Source organism: Lynx rufus, unplaced genomic scaffold (genome assembly GCF_022079265.1).
Source record: "Lynx rufus isolate CCGP_SWC_20201006 ecotype Redwood Valley unplaced genomic scaffold, mLynRuf1.p SCAF_3, whole genome shotgun sequence".
Lineage (NCBI taxonomy): Eukaryota > Metazoa > Chordata > Mammalia > Carnivora > Felidae > Lynx > Lynx rufus.
In genome coordinates, this window is record NW_025814845.1 from 86,052,762 (window position 1) to 86,079,958 (window position 27,197).

Here is a 27,197-nt window from a genome sequence, read left to right on the forward strand (position 1 = left end):
CCCTCATTTGTTTGAAAGCTTAGTGAATACAAAGAATATGTTTAATTTTGCTCTCTACTATAACCCAGCACATGACTCAAAATCGGGAAATATAAGTAAAATTGGGGTCGTGAACATAAGTTATTTATAGGGACCTGGCAGGTGGCATAAGTAGCAGACAACAGGGAGTTTTTCAGTCTGTTTTGCCTTGCTTAAACCTTCAGCTGTTTCAAACATTGTTAACCCTGGAACACAAAGGGATCCCTGCTTTGTGTGGTGGTAATAGTTTGCAATCCTTAGAAGAGACTAGAAATCAGGACCAAACCCTGAAAAACATAAAAGGAACAAGTCAAGAAAAAGGATCCCTAAAAGGAGGTGCCAAGGAATAGAAAGTGAAACCAGGTGAAATTATCCTCATTATAAATTTAAAAAATGAAACAGAGAAGTTAAGTAACTTTACCAAGATCACACAGGCTGTTAAGTATGTGATTCAACCAAGATTAGTTAGCTATAAATACTGTAAGGGAAAAAAAAGACAACTACTTTTCTGCTGGTGCAAGTGATCAATATCTACATATTACTATAAAATATGGACATAAATTTATGCATCATACTTATATTTTTGAAAAATTTAAAGTTAATTAACAAGTACTAGAAAACCTATTCCCAGAGCTTCTAATTCAAAAACAATACGTAGCTCTTAGCATTTGAGGAAAATTTTGTTCAACATATAGACTTGTCTTTCTGACTAATCCAGAATATCTCAAAGGACAGGTTAATTTTCACATCATGAGTAATATTGCCAAGATAACCTAGGAGTAAAGAAAAAATAGATGCTGGTTAAAACAGCTAGTGTGTTTTATAGTCACTCCTAAGTTTTATTTTGTCAAGAAAACTTGATTATTGCTGGAAACATGACTGTGCTAGCAAAAGATACTTTCTCTCTTAATGAGACTTCCTTTGTAATGATGTTATTGATATTTGTGGCAGTTAAAATAGTTACAAGTAACCTATCATTATGTGATATATGTTGTAAATGTTGGGATATTATTAATTATTGCATAACCAAATAAAGCCTTTGTCATAAGTAATTAGGATGTAGAGTATTTTCAGGTTTTAAATTCATGCATTCTTAAGTGTGCTGTTCAGTGAATTTTCTTAAGACTATTTTTTAGAGCAGTTTTAGGTTCATAGCAAAATTGTGAGTAGAAAGTATTTAGTGAATTTTTACTCCTTTTTTCTTTTCCTTAAACCAAAACAATTTACATAATTTTCATAAGACAATTTTTCTCTTGGTATTCTTGGCCATTTGTGTGCCTTTGGCAAAATGGCATGTATGGCTTGTGTCGGACTGCTTTGCCTTTTGAGCTAGAGTTGAGAACCATTAATACTAGTTTCTTAGAAGACTTTCACAAGGTGTTCAAACTGAAATCTATAAGCCATTCAGTATTCCTTTTTTGTGCCCCATTTGTTTAAATAATCTTAAATCTAGTTTTAGAGTTTCTGTAATTACAATGGCAATATCTGTTTGTAGGGGAAAGTGCAAAGATTTCAGTTGGCTGTTGTCTTGTATTCCTGAGGACAGGAGTCTCTAGGTATATTTTATATACTATTATAAACAAAATTCATAATTAATGTAAATAAATTAATATTTATTACCCCCATAGACTGTATACCACCACTCACAAAGAAATTAAGGTATGGCTTAGCCAAATTATCTAAATGTATTTTTAATATCAATCTATAATTTGTATTTTTATTATTTGTTATGTTCTTAACCTTTAAGAAAACAAAAATCATTTACCTAAAGATCTACAAAATATCATGCTCATCGGTAGCCTACACTATTGGGAGCTTCTTGAAGGTGAGGTTTGTACATATATCCTATCTTTTTTTTTGTGTGACCAGAATTTTGCTCAGTGCCTGACATTTTTTACCACTTGCCAGAAATATTGAATATTATTCATGGTATCTTATTTTGCCACATATCAAGGCTATGAGATACATAAAATTATCTCCATTTTACAAATGAGAAAACTTTTGGCTCAGAGAGGTTAGGTAAGTTGATTCGGAGGCAAAGGGTAGGATTTGATCCAAGGTCTTGTGATTTGCAAATCCATGTTCCTGTTATTAAATTACTTTTATTTCATACTCTTGTAAAAAGTTCTTAATATTGTAAACAAGGAGAAGGAATAATAATAATATGTATCTCATGGTGTTGTGATAATTAAGTTAATATTGTGAGGTACTGAGAAAAAGACCTGGCAGTTACTAAAGACAAAGTAAGCGCTAGATATTATTACTCAACAATACCTATCAGGAAATTTGAGATGGCTTCTGTCATCCATAGTTACTTTATATACAAGTGGTTTATTAGGATCACTGTCATCTCTCTGTTCTCAACATTTTAAGACTTCATGTCCTATATATGTCTTTTCAGTAACATTTCTCTTTGTTACTAACATGTTTTCTCTTTATTTTTCATATTTTATTTGTACAATTATTTGATTAAAAATGAATCCATTTACAGGGCACCTGGGTGGCTCAGTTGGTTGAGCATCCGACTTCAGCCCAGGTCATGATCTTGTGGTTCATGAGTTCCAGCCTGCTTCGGGTTCTGTGCTGACAGCTCAGAGCCTAGAGCCTACCTCGCTCAGTTCTTGTGTCTACCTCTCTCTCTCTCTCTCTCTCTCTCTCTCTCTCTCTCTCTCTCTGCCCCTCCCCAGCTCGTGTTCTGTCTCTGTCTCTCTCTCAAAAATAAAAAACATTAAAAAAAAAACCCAAAAACCTAAAAATGAATCCATTTTTCCTGAATATTTCAAGTGATGTCTCAGTCCTAGTTTTATTTCATGATTTTAAGTTAGACCTTAATCTAAAGTTATAATAGTAAAGTCATAGCCAAGTATATAAATTATGCTTCTTTTATAATTTATGTAATAAATACATAAAGCATTGATATATATATATATATATTTTATCAGTATCATTCAAAGTGTTACCACTTCTTTTTATCCCATTGTTTTCTCTAGTGGTTTTATATATATATTTAGTATATTCAGCTCATTTGTGTTTATGTTTTTAAGCATTCTTTCTTACTAAAGTTACGCTGGTGCTTCAGTATGTATTACAAAAGTGATATTTTATTTAACTATTTTTATAACGATTTTGTAGATAGTTAATAGATTTATCAACTCAGTAAAATATCTTTTTTCTCTCTTCGGTGGGATTTATGATCTCTATTTTGCAAATTATTGTTAGTTTTGAAACTTTTTCTGTGAGTCAGGACAGGAGTTTCATGTTTGGCTGGTATTTGTGAGATAACTTCTGTACCAGTAGACAAATTCATGACAACTATTTTATACTTATAGTTATTTCTTATGAGTTAAGATATTCATTTACTGGGGATTTTTCTAAGGCATATCACTAATGTCACATTTATTTTGGTATTAACTCATCAATTTTTTTTTTTTTTTTTTTGCTACAAAAGTAAAAGTTAACAAATTATGCTAAATCAAATACTCATTATTTTTCTTGGGCTAGCTATTTCACCTATTGAATATATTTGATTATGATGTTAGACTAAAGTAAACATTAAACTGAAAGAATGCTAATAGGAGGATACTAAAAGTCCAAAAGAACAAGCTGTTTTTACCTTAACTTTCTTCATATGTTCATATGTATTTTTCTCTAAAATTCTAAAAGGAAAAAAAACATTTGAGGAGCAACGGGGTATTCTGTGTTTATGTTGGTAAAAATTGGCTGAATTAAAAAGTTAGTATCTTCATTTTCAATTTTTGTACCAAAATGCTCTGTATTTTTTAAATTGTTAAATAATAGTCCGTATAGAAAATGAGAGGTTTATTATGACTTTCTCAGATTAACCGCATTTATATTTTCTTCATTTATTAGCAACTTTATTTTTATCAGTTTTTTTTAGTCATTCTATTTATAAATTGTTAACTTTAGCATAAAAGTTTTTTGATGATTGTTTCTCTTTTAATAAAAAGGTAAAGATTTCAGAATGTCCTTTTTATAGGATGGATATTGCATAATTTGAAATTTTCAAACATCTTACATTATTTGTCCTTTATTAGCCAATTTTTTCCTTTATCAAAAAATTTCACCATTTTATTGTGTATCACTTATTTAAAATCAGAATTACTTCAGCAGCGCTTGTGTCATTGTTATGTTTTGTATTATAAATTAAAGTTAATCAGGTAAAAAAGAGCAATTTGTAGTATTAATGATTTATCTTGTCTTTTGTTAGTGTGACTGTTTTAATATTTGGCAGTTTAAACTTTAACGTTATGAGTTAATCTCAGAATGCTTGCATATACACATTTTTCTGAATACTGAGAGGATGTTTTCTAATTTCTGTAAATTATTATGAAATTAAAATTCTAATTATTTTCTTTAATAAGAGTCACAGTATATATGCTGACATTATTTCCGAGTAGGCATGTCTTTAATACTGATATGTTCCTAATTGTTGATCTTTTTCTTTTGTCTTTCCTAAGTCACATATTCCTCCTTACATTTGTACATAGTTAAATAAGCGGTAGAAATATCCAGTATCTAAAAGTAGCATATAAAAAGGGAATTCAGCAATTCTTAACTTTGGAACACAGGAGTGGCACTCAGTTACAGCTTGGTTAAGGTTATTGTTATTCTTTTCTCTTAGTCTTCCTGTTTTGTGTTATAATACTCTGCTGTATTTTAAAAGTTTCTTTAAAATTTTCCAGCCTAAAATGTGAAATAGCATGTTTTTTGCATTTAGGGAAAGAAAATTGATTCCCTCTTCCAAACATATTGAGGAGTTAGTCATTTAATGTTTCTGCCATTTATTCGGTTTGTTGCTCTGGAGGAAAAGTATAGGAAATGTAGTTTTCTAGTATATTGATCTGTTAAAGTGGAAGATGTTTTTCCTTTCAAACTGCTTGCTTAGTGTTCTGTACAATAAATTTTATTCCTTCTGTGGTATAACTTATCACTTATTTTTTCACTTAGGATTTTCTGCCGTATCTTTAAAAAAATGGCAACTAATGGTGCTGTTCTGAAGAGACTGGAACAGAAGGGTGCAGAAGCAGATCAAATTATTGAATATTTAAAGCAGCAAGTTGCTCTTCTTAAGGAGAAAGCAAGTAAGAGATTTTACATTTTCTGAGGAGATACTTAAAAGGAATTCACATATTGACAGCACAAAAACTGTGTTTACCCCGTAAATATTATTTCATCATCTTGATGATAACTTAGATTCCTTTAACATTTTAATTTTGAGTAAAATATTTTGGGATTAAGATAAATTAAAATTCATATGTAATGAATGTAATATAAGGAAAACAGTGTATTATTTTAAGAGTGCTAAAGGAAAATTCATGTTTAAAATAAGTTGATATAGAATTGGAGAGTAAAATGAAGAAAATTGGGTAAAATCAAATATGAACTCAGATATCTCCTGTGAAAATATATACTCATATTACCCTCTACTGAGACATCTGCTGAAATGATTTTTACATTTTTCCAATATGTCTTTAAATTTTACCTAGAAATTGCTATGATAAGTACAAAAATATCAAATCTGAATTTCTCCTTTTAGGATTTAGGTTGAATTTTGTTAAGTCTATTTTATTTCTCAATAGTCCATGTTAATGGTGTGACGAAAATTCCTAAGTCTTTTACCATAACTAAAGAAATGCTTTTCTTTGCTGTATAAGATTGTGAATGGCTTACAGAATTGTACATTTACTCTTCAGGATATTTTTTCTTTATTTTAAAATACTGCTTTAATTATGTCTTTTTTATAATGTTTTATAAACTTTCTTATTTTTCTTAAAATTCTTAAAGGATTTTTCTTGTTATTTTTCTTAAAGTTTTTAATATTTCTTTCCATTAGTAAGATAAAGAGATTAGAGATGATCTCTAATCTCTTCTGTGAATTTTTTCTCATATGGGTGCCTGTTAACAACTTGACTAACATTTTAATTTTGCTAATTAAAAGAAAAAGGAACCTTTCTACCCTTAGTGCGTGTTTATTCTTCGCCTTTATCATTTTTACTTTTTGGTAGCCTATCCTGATGCTTCCCAGTCCCATTGTTCCTGTTTTGCAATAAATATTTCGTAAAATCTCTTAATGTTTTGTAAATAAAATATTTTTTAGATAAAATAACCTACCTATACACATAATTTCAAACCATACATTAATCATGTATATAATACACAGGAAAATTAAAAAAGAAAGTAATTTATAAATGGTAGTAATAATAAAAATACGTATTTTAGTAAGTAAATTCTTAGGTGGATGGTATTACCAGACATATGAGAAAGTCACATGCTATATGATTCACATACATAGAATCACCAAGAATGCAACAGATATAATGCTAATTGATATGAGTGTTTATTTAGTCTGCCTTTATGTTAGCAACTCCGATAGCAGAAGCAGCTTTCAGTTATGTTTTTGATTTACTCAGAATGATGAATAATTCTTTGGGTAAGGCTGTGAACAAAGCAAAGAATAGTTTATTCTGGATTTATATGATACTTGATTTATAAAAAATTCAGGGTGTGATGAAAATGTTTAATAATATTTTGTGTTTATATATAAAACATAGGATCTAGGCTCAAATGATTAACAGGATTTTCACCTACACAGATGTACAATCGGTCAGTGGAAAATTCTGCAGAATGTGAAACAGCTCTTCATTTTATGAGTGTATCTAGCATGTTTCGGGACATTTGGCATCCCTGACTTCTGCCCAGTAAATGCCCCAAAATACTCCCACAGATTTTAAGAATCCTACCTCGGGAGCAGTCCTAACCCCACTGAGAATCATTGTTTTTTGTTTGTTTGTTTTGTTTTGTTTTTATTCTTTTGTATATCCTGTTGCTCACCTTTAATGCACGTATTATATGTTGAGCAAATCTTTGAAGCTATTTCACTCACTAAATATTTGGCAGGCCAGCTCAACCTCTGAGAAATTAGGAAAAAAAGAATAACAGATTGTACTTTTACAAGGTAATGATTAAAAAGAAAGAAGTGAGAATAGTTTTTTTATGGTTTGCTATCATTAGATCTCCAGCTTAAAGAAATAATAATGTATCTTAATATTTGTCTCATTTTGATAGTTTATGTATTATTGATTTGTCATTAGCATCATTATGGAAGCTAGAAAAACGATTCATAAACAAAACTTAAAAAAATTTATTTTTAAATTTTTATTCAGTTTTTCAGAGTGAGAGAGTGAGCATAAGCAGGGTAGGGGGTATCAGAGAAAGAGGGAGACACAGATTCTGAAGCAGGCTCCAGGCTCTGAGCTGTCAGCACAGAGCTGGACATGGGGTTTGAACTCATGAACTGTGAGATCATGACATCAGCCAAAGTTGGATGTTCAACTGACAGCCACCCAGGTGCCCCATAAACAAAACTTTTCTGTTCTGTTATTATTTCACAGATTTTTTACCGTTTTTGTAGTTTAATAAATTCTAAACTGATATAAAGGAATAGACAAATATTTGTTTACTGGTATTATCTTAGTTGTGTTTATACTGCTATGCTCTTTTCAAATAGTATTCATAAGAAACCTTTTAGAAAACATGGCTATATCTTTACTGGATTTTCTTGATCCTAGTTTTGCAGGCAACTTTGAGAGAAGAGAAGAAACTTCGAGTTGAAAATGCTAAATTAAAGAAAGAAATTGAAGAATTGAAACAAGAGCTAATTCAGGCAGAAATTCAGAACGGAGGTGATTAAATATTGAAATAATAGGTTGTTTTGATTTATAATAGTAATTATATCATTGTTTATTAAGTTAGGTATTATGCTAGATTTCTCATTTTATCCCCACAGTAGCCCTTCTTATGCAATTGTTCCCCTTACAAAAGAGAAAATGGAGATTTAGGAAAGGCAAATGATCTTGTTTGAGCTCATGCAAAAAGTGGCAGAGCTGGGTTTCAAAAACCTATGCTTTTAGTGACGTTGAGCATCTTTTTCATGTGTTTGTTGGCATCTGTATGTCTTTGGAAAAATGTCTCTTCAGGTACTATGCCTATTATTAAGTGGATTATTATTATTGGTGTTGAATTATTATTAATTATTTTTGGTGTTGAATTATAGTTGTTCTTCATATAATTTGGATATTAACCCCTGATCAGATATATCATTCGCAAGTGTCTTCCCTCATTCAGTTAATTGCCTTTTTGTTTTGTGGATGGTTTCTTTCACTGTGCAAAAGGCTTTATTCTGGTGTAGTCTTAGTAGTTTAGTTTTGTTTTTGTTTCTCTTGCTTCAGTTTAGAAAATGTTTAGACAATGTTGCTGTGGCTGAAGTCAAGAGAAATTATTGCCTATCTTTTCTTCTAGGAACTTTCAGATCTCACATTTAGGTCTTTAATCCATTTTGAGTTTATTTTTGTGTATTCTGTAAGAAAGTGCTCCAGTTTCATTCTTTTGCATACAGCTGTTCAGTTTTCCTAACACCATTTGTTGAAGAGACTGTCTTTTTTCCATTGTATATTCTTCCCTTATCAGGGAAATCATACTGTACATGTGAAAGTAATGTAGCACACTGTATGTTAATTATACTTGAATTAAAAAAAAAAAAAAAACTTTGGTTAAAAAAATTTTTTTATGTTTATTTATTTTTGAGAGAGAGGGAGAGACAGGGTGTGAGCAGAGGAGGGGCAGAAAGAGAGGCAGACACAGAATCCGAAGCAGGCTCCAGGCTCTGAGCTGTCAGCACAGAGTCCAGTGTGGGGCTCGAACTCGCAAACCGCGAGATCATGACCTGAGCTGAAGTCAGACGCTCTGCTGACTGAGCCACCCAGGGGCCCCTTTTTTTAAAAAAAATTTTTTATGTTTATTTTTGAAAAAAAAAAAACTATGCTTTTAATCTCTGTGCTATATGCTTCAACTAGATCATCACTGTTCCCTATTAGTTATTGAAAATAAGCCATAATAATATTTAGCTGACATTTATTAAGTTTTATTATATGCCAGGCAGGTGTGCCAAGTGCTTCATGTATATTATATATTTTATCCTTAAAATTGTGTACACAAATGTCCTTGTTTTATACATGAGGAAATTAAAGCTGACAGCTATAATTTGCTTGAAATCATAAAGTTTTTATAAATGTTTATTTATTTTGAGGGAGAAAGAGAGAGAGTGCATGCGTGTTGGCAAGGAGGGGAGGGGCAGAGAGAGAATCCCAAGCAGGCTCCACACTCAGTTCAGAGTCTGATGCAGGGCTCAATCTCAATCGTGACATTTTGACCTGAGCCAAAATCAAGAGTCTGTCGCTTAACCAACTGAGCTACCCAGGCACTCCTGAAATCATATAATTTTTAGGTTATTCAACTCAGCAGATAATTATCATTTCAATTATGTTATAAATAAAAATTTAAATTTTACTGAATTATTTTAAAGGTGTCTAGACAAATTTATATTATAGAACAACAATAATAATAGCTCTGTTACAATATTAAAGTACCACACAGAGAGCTGCATTTGATTATATTATAGAAAATCTTTCCTTTTTTTTTTTTTTAATATATGAAATTTATTGTCAAATTGGTTTCCATACAACACCCAGTGCTCATCCCAAAAGGTGCCCTCCTCAATACCCATCACCCACCCTCCCCTCCCTCCCCCCCCATCAACCCTCAGTTTGTTCTCAGTTTTTAACAGTCTCTTATGCTTTGGCTCTCTCCCACTCTAACCTCTTTTTTTTTTTTTTTTTTCCCTTCCCCTCCCCCATGGGTTTCTGTTAAGTTCCTCAGGATCCACATAAGAGTGAAACCATATGGTATCTGTCTTTCTCTGTATGGCTTATTTCACTTAGCATCACACTTTCCAGTTCCATCCACGTTGCTACAAAAGGCCATATTTCATTTTTTCTCATTGCCACGTAGTATTCCATTGTGTATATAAACCACAATTTCTTTATCCATTCATCAGTTGATGGACATTTAGGCTCTTTCCATAATTTGGCTATTGTTGAGAGTGCTGCTATGAACATTGGGGTACAAGTGCCCCTATGCATCAGTACTCCTGTATCCCTTGGATAAATTCCTAGCAGTGCTATTGCTGGGTCATAGGGTAGGTCTATTTTTAATTTTCTGAGGAACCTCCACACTGCTTTCCAGAGCGGCTGCACCAATTTGCATTCCCACCAACAGTGCAAGAGGGTTCCCGTTTCTCCACATCCCCTCCAGCATCTATAGTCTCCTGATTTGTTCATTTTGGCCACTCTGACTGGCGTGAGGTGATATCTGAGTGTGGTTTTGATTTGTATTTCCCTGATAAGGAGCGACGTTGAACATCTTTTCATGTGCCTGTTGGCCATCCGGATGTCTTCTTTAGAGAAGTGTCTATTCATGTTTTCTGCCCATTTCTTCACTGGGTTATTTGTTTTTCGGGTGTGGAGTTTGGTGAGCTCTTTATAGATTTTGGATACTAGCCCTTTGTCCGATATGTCATTTGCAAATATCTTTTCCCATTCCGTTGGTTGCCTTTTAGTTTTGTAGGTTGTTTCCTTTGCTGTGCAGAAGCTTTTTATCTTCATAAGGTCCCAGTAATTCACTTTTGCTTTTAATTCCCTTGCCTTTGGGGATATGTCGAGTAAGAGATTGCTATGGCTGAGGTCAGAGAGGTCTTTTCCTGCTTTCTCCTCTAAGGTTTTGATGGTTTCCTGTCTCACATTTAGGTCCTTTATCCATTTTGAGTTTATTTTTGTAAATGGTGTGAGAAAGTGGTCTAGTTTCAACCTTCTGCATGTTGCTGTCCAGTTCTCCCAGCACCATTTGTTAAAGAAGCTGTCTTTTTTCCATTGGATGTTCTTTCCTGCTTTGTCAAAGATGAGTTGGCCATACGTTTGTGGGTCTAGTTCTGGGGTTTCTATTCTATTCCATTGGTCTATGTGTCTGTTTTTGTGCCATAGAAAATCTTTCCTAAGTAGGCCCAAGTATAGTGAAAGTCTCTCTTACTACTTCCTATCATGTTATTCTGTCAGTGAGTGGTTTATTTTGAATTCTGTAGTATGGGTTCTACCCTTTGTGAGCTAAACAAAAGTAAGGAAAAATCAATAATGTGTGCTTAAAACTATCATCTGAAGAGAATATTGTTTGTTAATGAAAAATGTGATCTTTTCCACAACAAAGAGGTTTGGAATACAGGTACAGAATTAAATAAACAGTTAAAATATTAGCAGTGTAAAACTGCTTTCCATTTTCCCAGTTCCAAAAGTTTGCCCTGGAACATTTTAAACTCTAATCTTATTAATGAAATGCTAAAGCATATCAACAGCTTAAATTAAAGTATTGTATTCTGTCGAATGGTGGAACATAAAATAAGGAGTGTCACATTATTTAATGAAGCAATAGCCTCCAGGGAACTTAAAAATACCTCAGAAAAGTGGTCTGAATATTGGCCAGAATCTAACCGACATCAAAATCTCTCACAAGATTTTGTTTTTCCATATTCACTAGGCCATGAGAGTGTTTTTAACATTGCTGAAGGAATTTTCTTCCATAAAAAGTTTTTTGAAATAGAATTATGGACTTGCATCTCCATTAATGCTGATAAAGAAATGACTATTATTAAAGCACTTTCCTAGTTAATTGTTCAGTATAAAAGAAAACCTGAGTGAAAAACATGCCATCTTGCCAAACCATGAGAGGCTAGTCTCTGGAGACAGACTGCCTCAGTATAAATTTATTTTCCTACTCATTCTGTGTGTGATGGGCCAAGTTTTTAACTTCTGTATTGCTCATGTTGATCATCTGTAAATGGGGATGTGAATAGAAGTTACTGCTTTTAGAGGTGCCTCGGTGGCTCAATCGCTTGGGTGTCTTAAGTCTTGATTTCGGCTCAGGTCATGATTCCAGGGTCATGGGATCGAGCTCCATTTTGGGCTCTGCACTGAGCATAGAACTTGCATGAGATTCTTTGTCTCTGTCTCTTTCTCTCTCCCCCTTTCCCTTGTTTCTGTTCTCTTTCTCTAAAAAACAACAACAACAGAAAATGTACTGCTTTTAGGGTATTAGAAATACAAGAGTTAATTTATATAAATCATTCTGAAAAGTGTCTAGGACATAATACATGATAAATATTAGTCATTATTATTGTGTGCAATTGTCTCAGTTGAGTCATTAGTGATTAAATGAGGATCTTTTAACTTTTATCATGTTTAAAATATTATTAATTTTTTGGCAGCCTTTTTACAGTCTCAGAGAGTAGAGATTTGATAATCATATACAGTGAAATTTTCTTTTAAAAAGAGTTCATAATGACTTTATTTCATTTTCTGTATCAGTGAAACAAATACCATTCCCATCTGGTACTCCACTGCAAGCTAATTCCACAGTTTCCGAAAAAGTGATACAGTCTATACCAATGACAACTGTATCTTCTGGTGCCAAAGAACAGATAACAGGAGGAAGAGCAGAAGAAAAGATGAAAGAGAAAATTGAAATGAAAGGTATTGTTAAACTTCAAGGTCACTTGGCTCTTGACTGGTTTATCAGATGTCAACATTTTCGATATTAATAGTGGTGTCAAAAGAAAGTTGAAACCTTTATGAACTAGAATAAAATTAGGAACAGTATGATATTGGAATATAGAAACTGAGCTCTAAAGGAATATGTGAAGATTGACCAGGTTGACAGGGTAGGAGTGTGTTATTTGAGGTAGAGTATGTTTTAACATAACTAAACATAGAAAGTAGAGATTAAGTGTAAAGGTCCATATGTGGTTTGATGTGACTAAATTTTAGTGTGTATTTCAGTTTCAGAGAAGTCACAGGTAGAAAGTTAGCTTTTTAGTCTTTTCTAATTTATCCTTAACCTTATTGCTTGAAGCTATTCTCATAAATCTGACTCTTTTGACCTCGTCTCCTTTACTCCTTTGTAGATTTCATTTTTCTAGGTATGTCTAAAAAAAGTGCTTTTATAATTCATTATTCATACCTCTCATAACACTTGTAACCACTTAAGATTTTTTGGAAAATATGGCTGAGGAATTTGTGAACTAACCTAAGCCAATTTAGCATCTAACACTTACCAGTTCCTTTTGGTAAACATCAGTAACCTTTCTTAGAAGTAGATAGGAGCTGTACATCTTCTACATAACTTCACCACTGGGTGGTATGGTTATAGTGAAAGCAACTCAAACTAATTCTTTCACTTTATAAAATTCATTCAGATGTAGGCACAAAGCAATCAGCCTGTTCTAAGTATGATGAAGTTCATACCCAAAATAAGATACGTTGTATTTTTGTGACTGCAGGATTAGTTAATCTTCTAATCAAATGAGACAAGAGTCTTCCTTTGTGGGAGGAGGAAGTACACAAGACCAAATGGAGCTCTATGTCTAGAATGCCTGTGTCCAGTGGTACTGTCTGTAGTGATGGAGATACTGTATGGCTTCATAATCCAACACAGTAGCTAATAACCAGTGATGGCTGTTGAACATTTTAAATGTGTCTGGTGTGACCAAGGAACAGAGTTTTTTATTATTTTAAATTTAAATGTAAATAGCTCTGTGTGGTTGGCAACTACCATATTGGGCAGTGCTGGGATAGTGGGGTGTTCCATTGGTGCTTGGCTGCTAGAATTGCCAGAATCCATTTCTGCTCATGCAGAGGCTATGGTTACAATACAGTCCTTGTAGCCTGCCACATGTGAGCATCGCTCATCTTTTAACGAAACGTGTCTAAAATCTTTTATGATGACTAAGCTCTTGGTATAGATTTTGACGTTTGCAGTCACCTCTGGACTATGGATTCCTGATAAAAAGTATTGCAAATGCCTAGGGAGTAGATTAAAGTTAAAAATGTAGATATGTAGATATACTGTTATACTGCATTATATTAAATATATAGATTATCACTCAAAGGTAACTAAGATTTTTGGTGTATTGTTTCCTAGTAATTTTGTTGTACATTCTATATCACTTGGATTTTTACTAGCTTTTGCTAGTAAGATTAAACATTGTTCATTATTTTGAATTACCTCTTCTTTTGTAATCTCTCTTTGTATAAATTGTGAATGTCCTTACACAAAATCATTCTTTCCCACTTTAGGCAGAATTATTTATCTCTGCATTTCTGTATTATATCTTTGTGTATGTAATGTTTGTCACATATTCATTATATATATCTGTCTTCCTTAAAAGAGATTTTCAGTGCCTTAGATCTCAGTAAATATTTGTTCAAAGATTAAACAAAGGTATAATCGAGAAGGAGTGCTTCTAAGTCACAACTATTTATCTCTACCCTGTAGGTTGCAGGTGAATAAGTTTTTATTTTGTTTTACTTTTTTTTCTGCCAGAGAAGCTAAATGTAAACTTAAGGAATATGAATTCTTCATAGGTCACATTTTGATTCAGTGATCAAAGTATTCAAAATGCTAATAAGAGTTAGATTTTCAACATAAATAAGAGGAGTATTTTTAAAACATTAGAATAAAATGTTCTCTTCTCCATAGTCGCTCAGATAAACCTAAAACCCTAAGTGTTCAGAGAAATATAAGAAATGGTGAAATTCATTGAATAGTTATTGGTGTGTTTAAAGAGACAAACATTTTATCAGTGAAATTATACTTGATTATATAGTTCATTCTCTTAGCTGGCTACTAATTGTGATGTTCTTCCTAAATAAAGGATTTTTCACTTTCTAAAGAGTCACAGTAAAAATTTTAAAGGATTTTCTCCAACTCTGTTTCAGGGAAAGGCAAATTTTCTCAATAAAAGTCCGTTTAATATCTTAAGCTTTGCAGACCAAAAAGTCATCATAACTACTCAACTGTGCTATACTGCAAAGGCATCCATAGACATTATGTAAATAAATGAACATGGTTTACCAGCTTCTATTCTATGTCTTTAGAGATTTAGGCAGTTATTTAAGAGAGAAATAGCTAAATTAGGGTTCAGGAAATTAGGACTCGAATAATTCTTTCCTGTGTTACTATTTAAGTGAAGGTAGGAGATAAACACTCTTTTTCTTTTGAAGCTCATCAGTATTGAAGCTAATGAGTTTTTCATAGTTTACTTTTGTTTTACTTCTGATGTTTAACCATTCAAAAATATTTTTTAGAGAAAAGGGAGAAAAAACAATCAATAGCAGGAAGTGCTGACTCTAAGCCAATAGATGTTTCTCGTCTGGATCTTCGAGTTGGTTGTATCATTACTGCCAGAAAACATCCTGATGCAGATTCTTTATATGTAGAAGAAATAGATGTTGGAGAAACAGCCCCAAGAACAGTTGTCAGTGGCCTGGTGAATCATGTTCCTCTTGAACAGGTAATCTGTACAATTAAAATTACTTCTGCATACACATGTCACTTTTTCTTGATGTTCTTCCATATAATTTTGTATAAGGTGGCCATACCACATGAGCCAGTATTGACTGGATCATTTGATTAATTTTTAATAAAATAAATTTCACCAAAAAAAGTGAATAAAAGTACCAAAAACCTGCAAAAGAGTTGCAAATTAAGATCAAATTCATGAGGATAGAAAGAAAGAAGATGGGGCATCTGGGTGGCTCAGTTGGTTAAGCATCCGACTCTTGATTTCAGCTCAGGTCATGATCTTACAGCTCGTGAGTTTGAGCCCCATGTCCAGCTCTGGGCTGACTGTGGAGCCTGCTTCGGATTCTCCTTCTCCCTGTTTCTCTGCTCCTCCCCTGCTCATGCTATAAATCTCTCTCTCAGATAAATAAACATTTAAAAAAAAAAAAAGATGCATTATTTTTTCTCAGTTTTTAAAATGTTTTTAGTTTAGTGTTTTATATGTAATATAGTATAAATATCTTTATCATCATTGTTCTGTCATGGAATTTTATTATTCCTTGATTTTTTTAAATCACTGTTATGTAAACCCAGAAAGCATCAATCTAAAAAGTAAGGGTAAGAATGAATCTTTTTTTTTTTTTTTATAACTCAAGAAATATTTTCATACTTGAAGAAAAAAAGAGGAGAGGGGCTAATGGAGCTTGAACTTAAAATTTTTAATGGATTTTTTTGTTTCTTAAAAACTGGATGTTTTATATTTTGTTATTACTTAGGTCTTTAAAATATGTGTATGTGTGTGTGCGTGTGTGTGTATAGACATGTGTGTATTTCCAATGACAGTGGAAAAACTTACAGGCAGTAATGGTTTTAATTTGGTCTTTCAAGACATCTTCTATAGTAATTTGAGTCATCTGCCTATTTCCTTTGCCCCATGGTGCTTCGGAGATACTGCAAAGGCTGTAGACTTTTAACATTAAAATAGTTCTTCTCTGTTCATTGCCAACTCTGTTGCTTATTCACTTTGCGATTTTGAATAAATCCCTACATTCATTCATTCATACTTCCAGATACTTCCAGGCACTATTCTAGATAAGGGATATAGCAGTGCATTAGGATGACTGGTAGGTAGGTAGGTAGGTAGGTAGGTAGGTAGGTAGGTAGATTTGTTTAGAAAACAAAAACCAAAAACCTGGCTTTGTGAAGCTCACAACCCTATGGGGTAGTGAGAAAAATCAACATATAGAGTATATTGAATAGTGGTAAGTATTAAAAGAAAAATAAAGTAGGGAAAGAGTCTATGAGTTGAAGTTAGAATTATGTAATTTTATATAAAGTAGCCTGGGAAGGCATTACAAAGAGACTTTTAAGTAAAGGTCTGAGAAAGTGAAGAAAAGTCGTATGTCTGTCTGGTAGAAGAGCATTTCAGGCAGTTGTAAGTCAGATGTATGCCTGGCATGTTGCAAGAACAGCAGGAAGCAGTGTCACTATAGCAGAGTAAATAAGGGGGAATACCATGCAGTATGAAATCAGAGAGAGGGATGCCAGATGACCTAAGTTCTTACAGATCATTGTATAGACTTTGACTTATATTCTGAATGAGGTGAAAGCCATTGGAGACCTGTTGAACCAAGGAGAAACATGGCCTACCTCATAAATTAATAGGATCATCTGGCTGTTCTGTTCAGGTGAGAAAAACAGATATAAGCAGTTTAGTGAAAGTTTCTCTTTAAAAAAAGACTTGGTTCCTGTGTATGCTTTTGTTCCCTCTTTTTAACACTCCTCTTTTCTAGGACCAGGACTTCTTTATAACTGCTTATGGTGTTAGGTTCATAAGAAGCTCTGGAGAAAAGAACCAATTGATCTTGAGCCAGCTCAAATTGGAAAATCTCCTCCTACATTGGGTTTCATCTTTTTTGTTCCCATAAGTTGCAGACAATTTCTTCTCTTCCTACAACTGTCAGCCATAGCCTTAAACAAAGCTGTTTATATACACATCTGTATCTAACCTGTCAAGACAGTAGCAGTAAATATTGTATAAAGCAGAAGCACTTTGCCCCCCAAAATTGCATGCTAAACTTTGTAGATTTGTGTGTTTTTCTAATGTAAAGGTCCATGGGTATCATCTGATGCTTTAACAGTTGCATCTAGACAACCCTGTTCTTTTTTCTTATACATATATTCTATAACTTCTTTTCTAACATGTGGCATTTTCAAATTATGTATATGAAGAAGAGTCTTATTCATGAAGACCTCTGAAAAGGGGGCCTTTTGAATTTGAGTCTTAGGCCTGTTACGATTTTTATTTATTATTTTTTAATCATAGGATTTGGGGGTAAATTTCCCATAACATTAATTTATAAAAGCATTATTTATTTATTTATTTATTTATTTATTTATTGTTTAATGTTTCTTTATTTTGAGAGAGCATGCACTAGTGTGTGGGAGAGGGACAGAGAGAGAGAGAGAGAGAGAGAGAGAGAGAGAGAGAGAATGCCAAGCAGGCTTTGTGCTGTCAGTGCAGAGCCTGATTGGGGTTCAAACTCAAGAACCATAAGATCATGACCTGAGCCGAAATCAGGAGTTGGACACTTGACCAATTGAGCCACCCAGGCACCCGCAAACGATCTTTTTTTATTTAGAATGTGCCTTTTCTCTTCCTCTGCTGTAATAATTCTCTTGTATGCTATTTTAAGCTTGTTGAAAGAACATAAACAACTGTGTTCCTTGGTTTTTCTAAATGGGGAAAAAATTAAGACACTTCAACTTGTGAAGATTAAAGAAATTTCTGTTCACTTCTATGACAAATTGTAGAAATGGCCTAAATGTTATATGCAGTGTACATAATACTTTTGATATTTGTTTTTGAAGTATAGTTGACTTACAATGTTATGTTAATTTCAGGTGTACAATTGTTTCAGTGATTTAACATTTCTATTCATTACTCAGTGCTCACCACAATAAGGGTAGTCACCATGCAAAGTTACTAAAATATTATTGATTATATTCCCTATACTGTACTTTTCATCTCCATCACTTATTTATTTTATAACTGAAAGTTTGTACCTCTTAATCCCCTATACTTATTTTGCCCATCCTCCCACCCACTCTCCTATCCACTTCCCTCCTGACAGCCACAAGTTTGTTCTCTGTATTTAAGGGTCTGTTGTTTGTTTATTTCTTTTGTGTTTTAGATTCTACATATAAGTGAAATCATTTAGTATTTGTATTTCTCTGTTTGATTTCTTTCACTTTACATCATACCCTCTAAGTCCATCCATGTTGTCTCAAATGGCAAGATTTCATTCTTTTTGTGGCCGAGTAATGTTCCACTATATGAGTATTCCACATTATGTATATTTCTGTATGTATATACACACACATACACATATGTATGTATACATGTTTATCCATTCATCTATCTGTGGACCCTAGGGTTGCTTCCATATCTTGGCTATTAGAAATAATCCTGCAGTAAATGTAAAGGTGTGTATCTTTTTGAATTTGGGTTTTCATTTTATTTGGGTAAGTGCCCAGTGGTGGAATTACTGTATCATATGGTATTTCTATTTTCAATTTTTTGAGGAACGTCCAAACCTTTTCTATAGTGGTTGCACTGATTTACATTCCACCAACACTGCATGAGAATTTTTTTTCTCCATATCCTTGCCAGCACTTATTTCTTGGCTTTTTAATACTAGCAATTTTGCCTGTTGTGAAGTGATATCTCGTTGTGGTTTTGATTTACATTTACCTGATGAATAGTGATGTTGAGTATTTTTTTGTATATCTGTTGGCCATCTGTCTGTCTGTGGAAAAATATCTACTCAGGCCCTCTGTCCATTTTTAATTGCATTGTTTATGGCTTTTTTGATGTTGAATTGTATAAGTTCTTTATATATTTTGGATATTAACCCCCATGGGAAGAATCATTTGCAAATGTCTGTCTCATTCAGTGGGTTGCCTTTTTGTTTTGATGTTGATTTCCTTTGTTGTACAAAAGCTTTTGTAGTCGCAATAGTTTAATTTTGCTTTTGTTTCCCTTGACTGAGGAGACATACCTAGAAAAATGTTTCTATGGCCTTTGTCAAAGAAATAACTGCCTGTGTTTTCTTCTAGTTTTATGGTTTCAGGTCTCATAGTTAGGTCGTTAATCATTTTGAGTGTATTTTTGTGTGTGGTGTAAGAAAGTGGTCAAGTTTCATTCTTTTACATGTGGCTGTCAAGTATTCCCAGCACCATAAATTGAAAAGACTGTCTTTTCCCCATTATATATTCTTGTCTTCTTCGTTGTAGATTAATTGACCATATAAGTATAGTTTTATTTCTGGGCTCTCTATTCTGTTCCATTGATCTATATGTATCTATTTTGTGCCGTACCATACTGTTTTGATTACTGCAGCTTTGTAGTATATCTTAAAATCTGGGATTATGATACCTCCAGTTTTGTTGTTCTTTTTCAAGATTGGTGTGGCTGTAGATATGCTTACGACTACAATGACTCTCTTCGCTACCTGTTCTTACACTGGTCAGGGTTTACTTCCATTGCTGTTGACGGACTTGTGAGCTTACTGGTAGATGGAGCCAGCACTCACCTTAACTGTCTGCAGGTAACCTCTGTAACAGCTGCAGGTGCATGAAGGGCAAGGCTTGCTCCCTGAACAGCCTGGTAAGAGGCCTCATTGCAGCAAGTGTGGTTGTGCTGGTGTGTAGGGTTATCTCCCCTTCTTTCCAGGGCTGCAGTCACTTTGGAGTGGTCTAAGACCTGCTTGCTTCCTGTATTTGACATGGTAGTATCTGCTTTGGAAGGGTACCTCCTGTTGTGGGTGGATTAGGTGGTGCATGTATGCAAGGGAATGCAAGGGCATGTGGTGCTGGTAAGTTAGATGGAGAGTGATAGCACTGGCTTCTGCAAACTTCAGGCCATCTAGGCGGGGGAGAGCAAGAAAAATGATGCCCTCTGGCACTACTTTCTTTCCCAGAGATGTTTCTGGTAGATCTCTGCCTGTCTAACATATCCTAAGATTAGTCAATAAATCTGCACAAATACCTCAGATACTTCAAACTGCTGCTTTGGTGCTGTGTCTGGTGATGGCTCTTTTAGTGTGGGGGCTCCTTTTACTGTCACTCTCTGGTTTTCCCAGTTAAGCCCTGCTGATTTTTAAAGCTTCTAGAGTTAAGTCCTCCTGTTTTTCAAAGCCACATGTTAGGAAGATTCATCTTCCCAGTTTGGGTCCCTAGGTATGGGGTCTGACCCCCTTACTCCTCTGTGTTTTGTGACGTTCATCCTGTTTGTGGTTAGTCGCCAGGGTTCCCAACTGTGTCTCTACGCTTCCTATTCTTTTTGATTTTGTCTTCTCTCTAGCTGTGGATGATCTGAAGCGCCAGTCTTCAGGTCGATTTCAGAGTTAGTTGCAGTAGATGCAGTTGTTTCATTGGCGTGTCCATGGGACTAGGTGAGCTCAGGATCCTCCTATTCCGATCTTCCCAAGAGTAATTTTTAAATTAGGACATGAATCTTGGCAATGACCAAGTATGACATAGTATTGGCAATGACCAAATATGTATGGAAAAAAGGATTGTTCATTTATTTCAGTGCTAACACTATGCTAAATGCTTTACATACATGTTACAATATACTCCTAGAGTGGGCTATTTAAGTGGGATATCATTTTCCTCATTTTGTGAGGAAAAAAACATTTCAACTTTATACAGTCTGATTGCTAGTACATGGCAGCTAAATTCAAAACCACATCTGTTTCACTCAGTCTAAAAATTATTTAACTGAATAGTCTTGCCTCTGCTCCTTCAACTATAGGGCACTGTCATTTTGTGGAATTTTTTTTTTCATGTTTATGTAAGACTTCATAACAACAATAAAATAAAAGATTTTGGACACAGAGACAGATACATCTACAAAAATAGAACATTTTATATTTAGCATATTAGATGTAGCTTAGTGTATTCTAGGTGTAATTATTGTAATCTCTGTATATATTTAATCACTAATTTGTGTTTCACACAGATGCAAAATCGGATGGTGATTTTACTTTGTAACCTGAAACCTGCAAAGATGAGGGGAGTAATATCTCAGGCAATGGTAATGTGTGCTAGTTCACCTGAGAAGGTTGAAATCTTGGCACCTCCTACTGGGTCTGTTCCTGGAGACAGAATTATTTTTGATGCTTTTCCTGGTAAGTATTAGTCATTATTTAAAATAGTTTGGGAATCATTGTTCTTTTGTAGTATTTAGTTTAAAACCAGTCTTGGTTTAGTTTAAAACCAAGGCTTTACATTAATGACCATTATTATTAAGATTTTATTATTGAGTTTCTTGAGATTGGTTCAAGATGGCACATTAAGCACACCATCTAACTAACCATCACCCTCCCCGTGAATGCACACATTGCATAAAACTCTAGAGAGAGTGGCTTAGTCAGTTAAGCATCCGACTCTTGGTTTTAGCTCAGGTCATGATCTTGGGGTTTTTGAGTTCAAGCCTCACATCGGGCTCTGTGAGGACAGCACAGAGCCTGCCTGGGATTCTTTGTCTCCTTCCCTCTTTGCTCCTTCCCCATTTATGTTCGCTCGCTCTTTCTCTCTCTCTCAAAAATAAATAAACATTAAAAATATATGTTTTTAAAAAACACTAGAGAGAGTTTGCTCTAGGCAAAATACTAGTAACACTTACGTAGCAGAGGAGTATGTTATAGATAGAGAACTAATTAATCTGCTGCAGAGTCTTTGAAGCTATAGATTATCTCAGAATGCAGCACAAAAAGATGAAAAGTTCATATGTGGGGGAAGAAATATGTAATTCTCCAAGTCCATCTAATAATGTACTTGCATATGCTTTTACTTGACTTCAGGATATAGAGAAAAATTGAGTTAAAACTTGTATTTATTGTAATAATCTCAAAGGAGGTTGCTTTCATATTGCTTGTTTTCTCCACTAAAATGGTCCTGAGATAGAAGAAGTTTTATCATGTGTGAAAAAGTTTCTTCATATAGGTCTTTGAAGCAGAAGAGAAAGGATGCTTGTCAGATATGGAATAAATATTTCCTTCATGAAAGGAGGAGGAAAAACAAAAGAATGGATTTACTTAAAGGATGTTCATTTGACTACAGAGTAATGGGAAAAGTAGAAATAAATTAGGGTAAAAAGGAGAATTAGGTCTAAAAGTCAGAATTGATTTGGAAATATATTTGTAGAAACAGCTGTTTTAATAGCAAGGCTGATGTGATTAGATGGGCCTGCTTTTTAAATCCTGTGTTAACTGTGTTTGATAAAATATTAGGATATGAAGGATTTTAACACTGGACTAAGATAGAAAATATGGTTGGAACCCTGGGTTAATTTCCTTGAAGCTCAGCTTCCCCCCTCTCCTGGTCAAAGTAGGCTAATGTAAAAAACACAGGGATTGTTTAGCAAGTATCTGTGACTTTGAATACAAGTGTACGTCTTGAACCTTGGTAGAACGAAAACCTTAGTAGTCTGTTTTCTAAGAATCTTTTTTGTTAAACTAGGTTTTGGGAAAATCTCATTTAGAATCATTTCTTAAAGCAGCATGATGGCTTTTGGTTCTAGGAGCATATGATCACCACTCTGCTACCACAATATCAAAACACTTCCCCAAACTTCACACTTCGGGGTAAATCATTTGTATATCTGACAAACCTAAAATTCTATTGAGAAGTCTCATTCACTAAATTGGAATAGAATGACAATAAAAGTAAACTTTTTCCTTTAAGGTACTTTTGGTTTACCTTTCCAAGTTAACATTTCCCTTCCTTTCTGTTTAAACACGTAAGATTTTGGGGCGCCTGGGTGGCTCAGTCAGCTGAGCGTCTGACTTTGGCTCAGGTCATGATCTCGCGGTCTGTGAATTCGAGCCCTGCATTGGGCTCTGTGCTGTCAGCTCAGAGCCTGGAGGCCGCTTCAGATTCTGTGTCTCCCTCTCTCTCTGCCCCTCCCCTGCTCATGCCGTGTTTCTCTCTGTCTCAAAAATAAATAAAAACACTTAAAAAAGATTTAAAAAAATAAACACATAAGATTTAGTATGTTTTCTTTAAGTGTTATTTTGTGATGTAAATTGTAGCGTTATATGCTTAGAATTGGAAGAAAATCCACTATTTTATAGATTTGTTTTGAGGCCCAACAAAACTCAGCTTCTTGCTTACAGTTATATAGAGTTAGTGAAGGGATCAAAGAATAAATGTGCCTGAATTTGTAGCACTGTAGCATTTTTGTTGATTGCTGCTTGCTTTGAATTAATATGGACTATTTCATTAATGAAGGCTTCTTATTCTTTTAGTTCTATTCTTTTAGTTTTAGTTCAGGTTTCATTCCATTATCTCAAAGAATTGACAGGTAGTATTTCAGCAATTGAATCAAGTTTATTTGGATGCTACTATTGAGTATATTGAAAGTTTTTCATTAGTTACCCAGTGACTTAGCATTAGAGATGTTAATAGCCCAGTATGGATTTCTTGTCTTTATTATATTCTCTAATCTATCCATTTGGCTTCTTATGTGTTTATATTTACAATGTTCCAAAGTCTGATATTTCTTGCAAATTCATAGTTTCCCCTTGCGCATCAGCACATGAGAAGGTACAAAAATATAAAGTGAAAAAAGGGAAAACCTGACCTTTTAAAATGGCCCATGAGATTATATTCTTAAGCATCAAATAATTGATGAATTTTAGGACGTGAAGTTTGTTAATGTTCATCTTGCTTATGCTTCCATATCAGTTGCTTCTGGAGCAGTAAATCTGAAAGGAATAGCAGTTAATACTGTGCAGCAGGCCATTAGTCTTACATTTTTCTTTTTTTTTTTTTTTCTTTTTCTAGTCAGATCCATGATTTATCAGTGTTTTATTTTTCAGCATCTGTTTTACATTTTAAAGCTTAAGGTGTCTGCTGGTACATTTTGATGTTCACTTGATGTGCTCAGTGTCTGGAGACTTACATTTCATGTTATATAAAGTGTGGTATAGAAATTGCATTTGGGACTCAAACGTTTGAAGTGCTGTTTGGCCTTGAAAAGGCATTTACACCTAACGACTATTCCAACTACAAATCTAAAAAGTTCCATAGAGTTTAGAAGATGCCAAATGATATTTCTTATAACACTGACTAGAAACCCTCCCCACCCAGTACTTCTTAAAATTTTCAGTTTGTGAAGCTGTACATTTTACTATTTAAATGTGATAACTAGTCCCGAAAGCACCACGCAAAACTAACTTGAAAATAATATTACGGCTAGAAGACAGTAGCAACAACAGCCTTTTGAGAGTACTTTTTGAGAGTACACTGGATTTCGTCTAATAATAAATGAGAATTTGCATTCAGACGTTTAACTTCCTAGATCATGCTTATTTCTATTGTTATTGGGTCTTATTAATATGTTAGAGGTTAATCACAAAGCATGTATGATATGTACAAGAGTATTGAATTTTTGATGCCTTTATTCTTAAAAATAGATATAAACTTCTTTCTAAAACCCATTTCAGTCAGGTTTCCCTACTATTTTTTCCAGAACTTCTCTGATCAGGGTCACCAATTACTCTCAGTAACTAAATATCCTTGGCTAGTTCTTAGACTTTTTCTTAATCATCTTGGTTTCTGGCACCTGGTGGCCTGGTGATCCTCCTGCTTCACTGGTCCTCCTTCTTAATTCCTTTGCTGATTCTTCCTCACCTCCCTGACCCCTTAACATTGGAATATCCCAGACCTTGGTCTTTGACCTCTTTTTCTTTCTGAACTTGACCTCTTCTCTTTTCTTTTTCATGTTCATTTTCTTGGCTGTTTTAACCAGTTACTTATCCAGTTGCCTACTAGACTTTTTCACTAATATGTCCCAAGGGAGAATACATATTCCCCATCTTTCCCCTAGAATTTTCCTTTTCCATAGTATTTCTCATCTTATCTGACAGGAATTCTGTTTTCTCAACTTCTTTTTATTTTCTCACTTATCTTCTCCTTCAGAAAATCCTAGTAATTGTACCTTCTGAATATATCTAGAATCATTCTCCTCATCTTTGCCCACTACTACTTTTGTCCTGGTGCCAACATCTGTTATGTGGAAGGTAAAACTTTGTAACTGATCTCCCTGCTTTTGCCTGTGCCCTTCTTCCATCTATTTTCAGTTATGGGAGAGTGATGTAAGTCAGAGTGTATTACTCCTCTGCTCAGAACTATTACAAAACTTTTCATTTGACCCAGAGTACAAGCCCAAGTAATGGCCTCCCATTGTGTTTGTTAACCTCATGTACTCCATAAATCTTCACTGGATCACTCCATTTGAGCCACTGGCTCTTTCCCCAAAATAGCTACATGGCTTGGTGCATGATCCTATTGATCCAATATACTAAACATTGTTAATTGTCTGTCCACACAGAATTGTAAGCACGTGAAATCAAGATTTTTACTTTTATGTGTATGTGGTGATTATTCACTGTTGTATACCTAGCATCTAGAAAAATGACTGGTGTAGAGCTCAGTAAATTGGTTAATGAATAAACAGAAAGAAACACACTAGTAAAACATGTAAAATACAAACAGAAAAATCAGTATTTGGAGAACAGGCCTGAGCATTTGCCTTCATTATTGTCAGGGTTATTCCTAGAGAACCACCAAACCTCTTTTCTCTATTGATTAGCTTTCTAAATTTAATCAACCTTTATTTGCAAACTTATACTTTAGTTTTTGTGCCACAATTGGCAATAGTTACAATTGCTGTAGTTCAAAAACCCAGTTAATCACACATAAAATAATTTAGTGCTAGGCTTTTTATGGCCATGGCAGATATCAAAGAGCTGATAATCAATGAGCAAAACAATGGCTAATTAAAATGAAGTTTCCGGTTTTTATTTCAGATTGTGAATGCTTGGGATTTTGGAATTTGTATTTATTGCTTTTTGTAGGTTTTAAATTCTAAGAAGGTGGTCACAGTTTTTTACATCTGTACAAACTCCTCTCTGAACTACTTCCTATTCCCAGTGTGCTTTGTTTACAATCAGTTGGCCTAAAATAGTCTCTGAAGGATTAGTTCTCTTACATTATGTGTAACTGTTTCCAAATGGTGATTATTGGCGTGTGTTTAGCAATTTCAGAGGCTCTGCAGTTTTTAGCTTTTAAGAACTTTTATTGATATCACTTAACTTTGTTGGATAGCTATGCCAAAAGGAAAAAAAAATAAAACTATGAAAATAAGATTTAGAAGAACATTACACACAGGAATGATGAAAGACTTCTCTGGAAAATACAGTTTGTTAAAAAACAATTGTTTAAAATGTTAGGTATGTTTTTCATGGCAGGTGATTTAAACTTTCATTTCAAACTAGCTTTATACCCTACCAAATAGTACATTATTGAGAAGCATTTTGAGTAAACCAGAAAGTTAACAATGCATCCAAAATTTTTCAACTCTCATTTATATTCAGTTACCATAATGTGACAAGTTTTAATTGCAATCTTAAAATTTTACTTGTCTGAATCATGTTTCCTTTATTGATTAGTCTTGCAACTACATTCAGAGTGTTCAGATACTGAGTCTGGTGTGTTAAAGCAACAGTCAAGCTTTAGAATTTCCTCTTACTAGTTTCTACTTTATATTTAGTTCAAATCCTTGTTCTTAGAAAATTACTAGTTTTAATTACGAAGTTAAAGCTTTCAAATTTTGACTCCACATGTGCTGGGTGATTTGGGAACCTTTCTGAGGCTCAGCTTTTTCATCTATAAGAAAGATTTTAATGATACCTATTTTGTGTGGGTATTGTGAGATTTAGCTTTTGAATCACTTAGCTACCTGCCTGATATTTTTAATTTTTTTTTTCCAACGTTTATTTATTTTTGGGACAGAGAGAGACAGAGCATGAACGGGGGAGGGGCAGAGAGAGAGGGAGACACAAAATCGGAAACAGGCTCCAGGC

At 34.0% G+C, this 27,197-nt stretch overlaps 1 protein-coding gene across 3 annotated transcripts in view; it reads left to right on the forward strand.

The window, feature by feature from the left end:
* Positions 1-27,197, forward strand: part of AIMP1 (aminoacyl tRNA synthetase complex interacting multifunctional protein 1) — a 40,265-nt gene that overhangs the window by 5,134 nt on the left and 7,934 nt on the right. For 2 of the 3 annotated variants that reach the window (XM_047090615.1, XM_047090616.1), the window contains exons 2-6: positions 4,987-5,120; positions 7,608-7,721; positions 12,288-12,452; positions 15,066-15,271; positions 21,287-21,455. In XM_047090615.1, the coding sequence (XP_046946571.1) occupies positions 4,987-5,120; positions 7,608-7,721; positions 12,288-12,452; positions 15,066-15,271; positions 21,287-21,455 (788 nt within the window). Of the gene's footprint in view, positions 1-1,759; positions 1,844-4,986; positions 5,121-7,607; positions 7,722-12,287; positions 12,453-15,065; positions 15,272-21,286; positions 21,456-27,197 lie in introns of those variants that run through there. The other variant, XM_047090617.1, reaches the window with a different exon arrangement.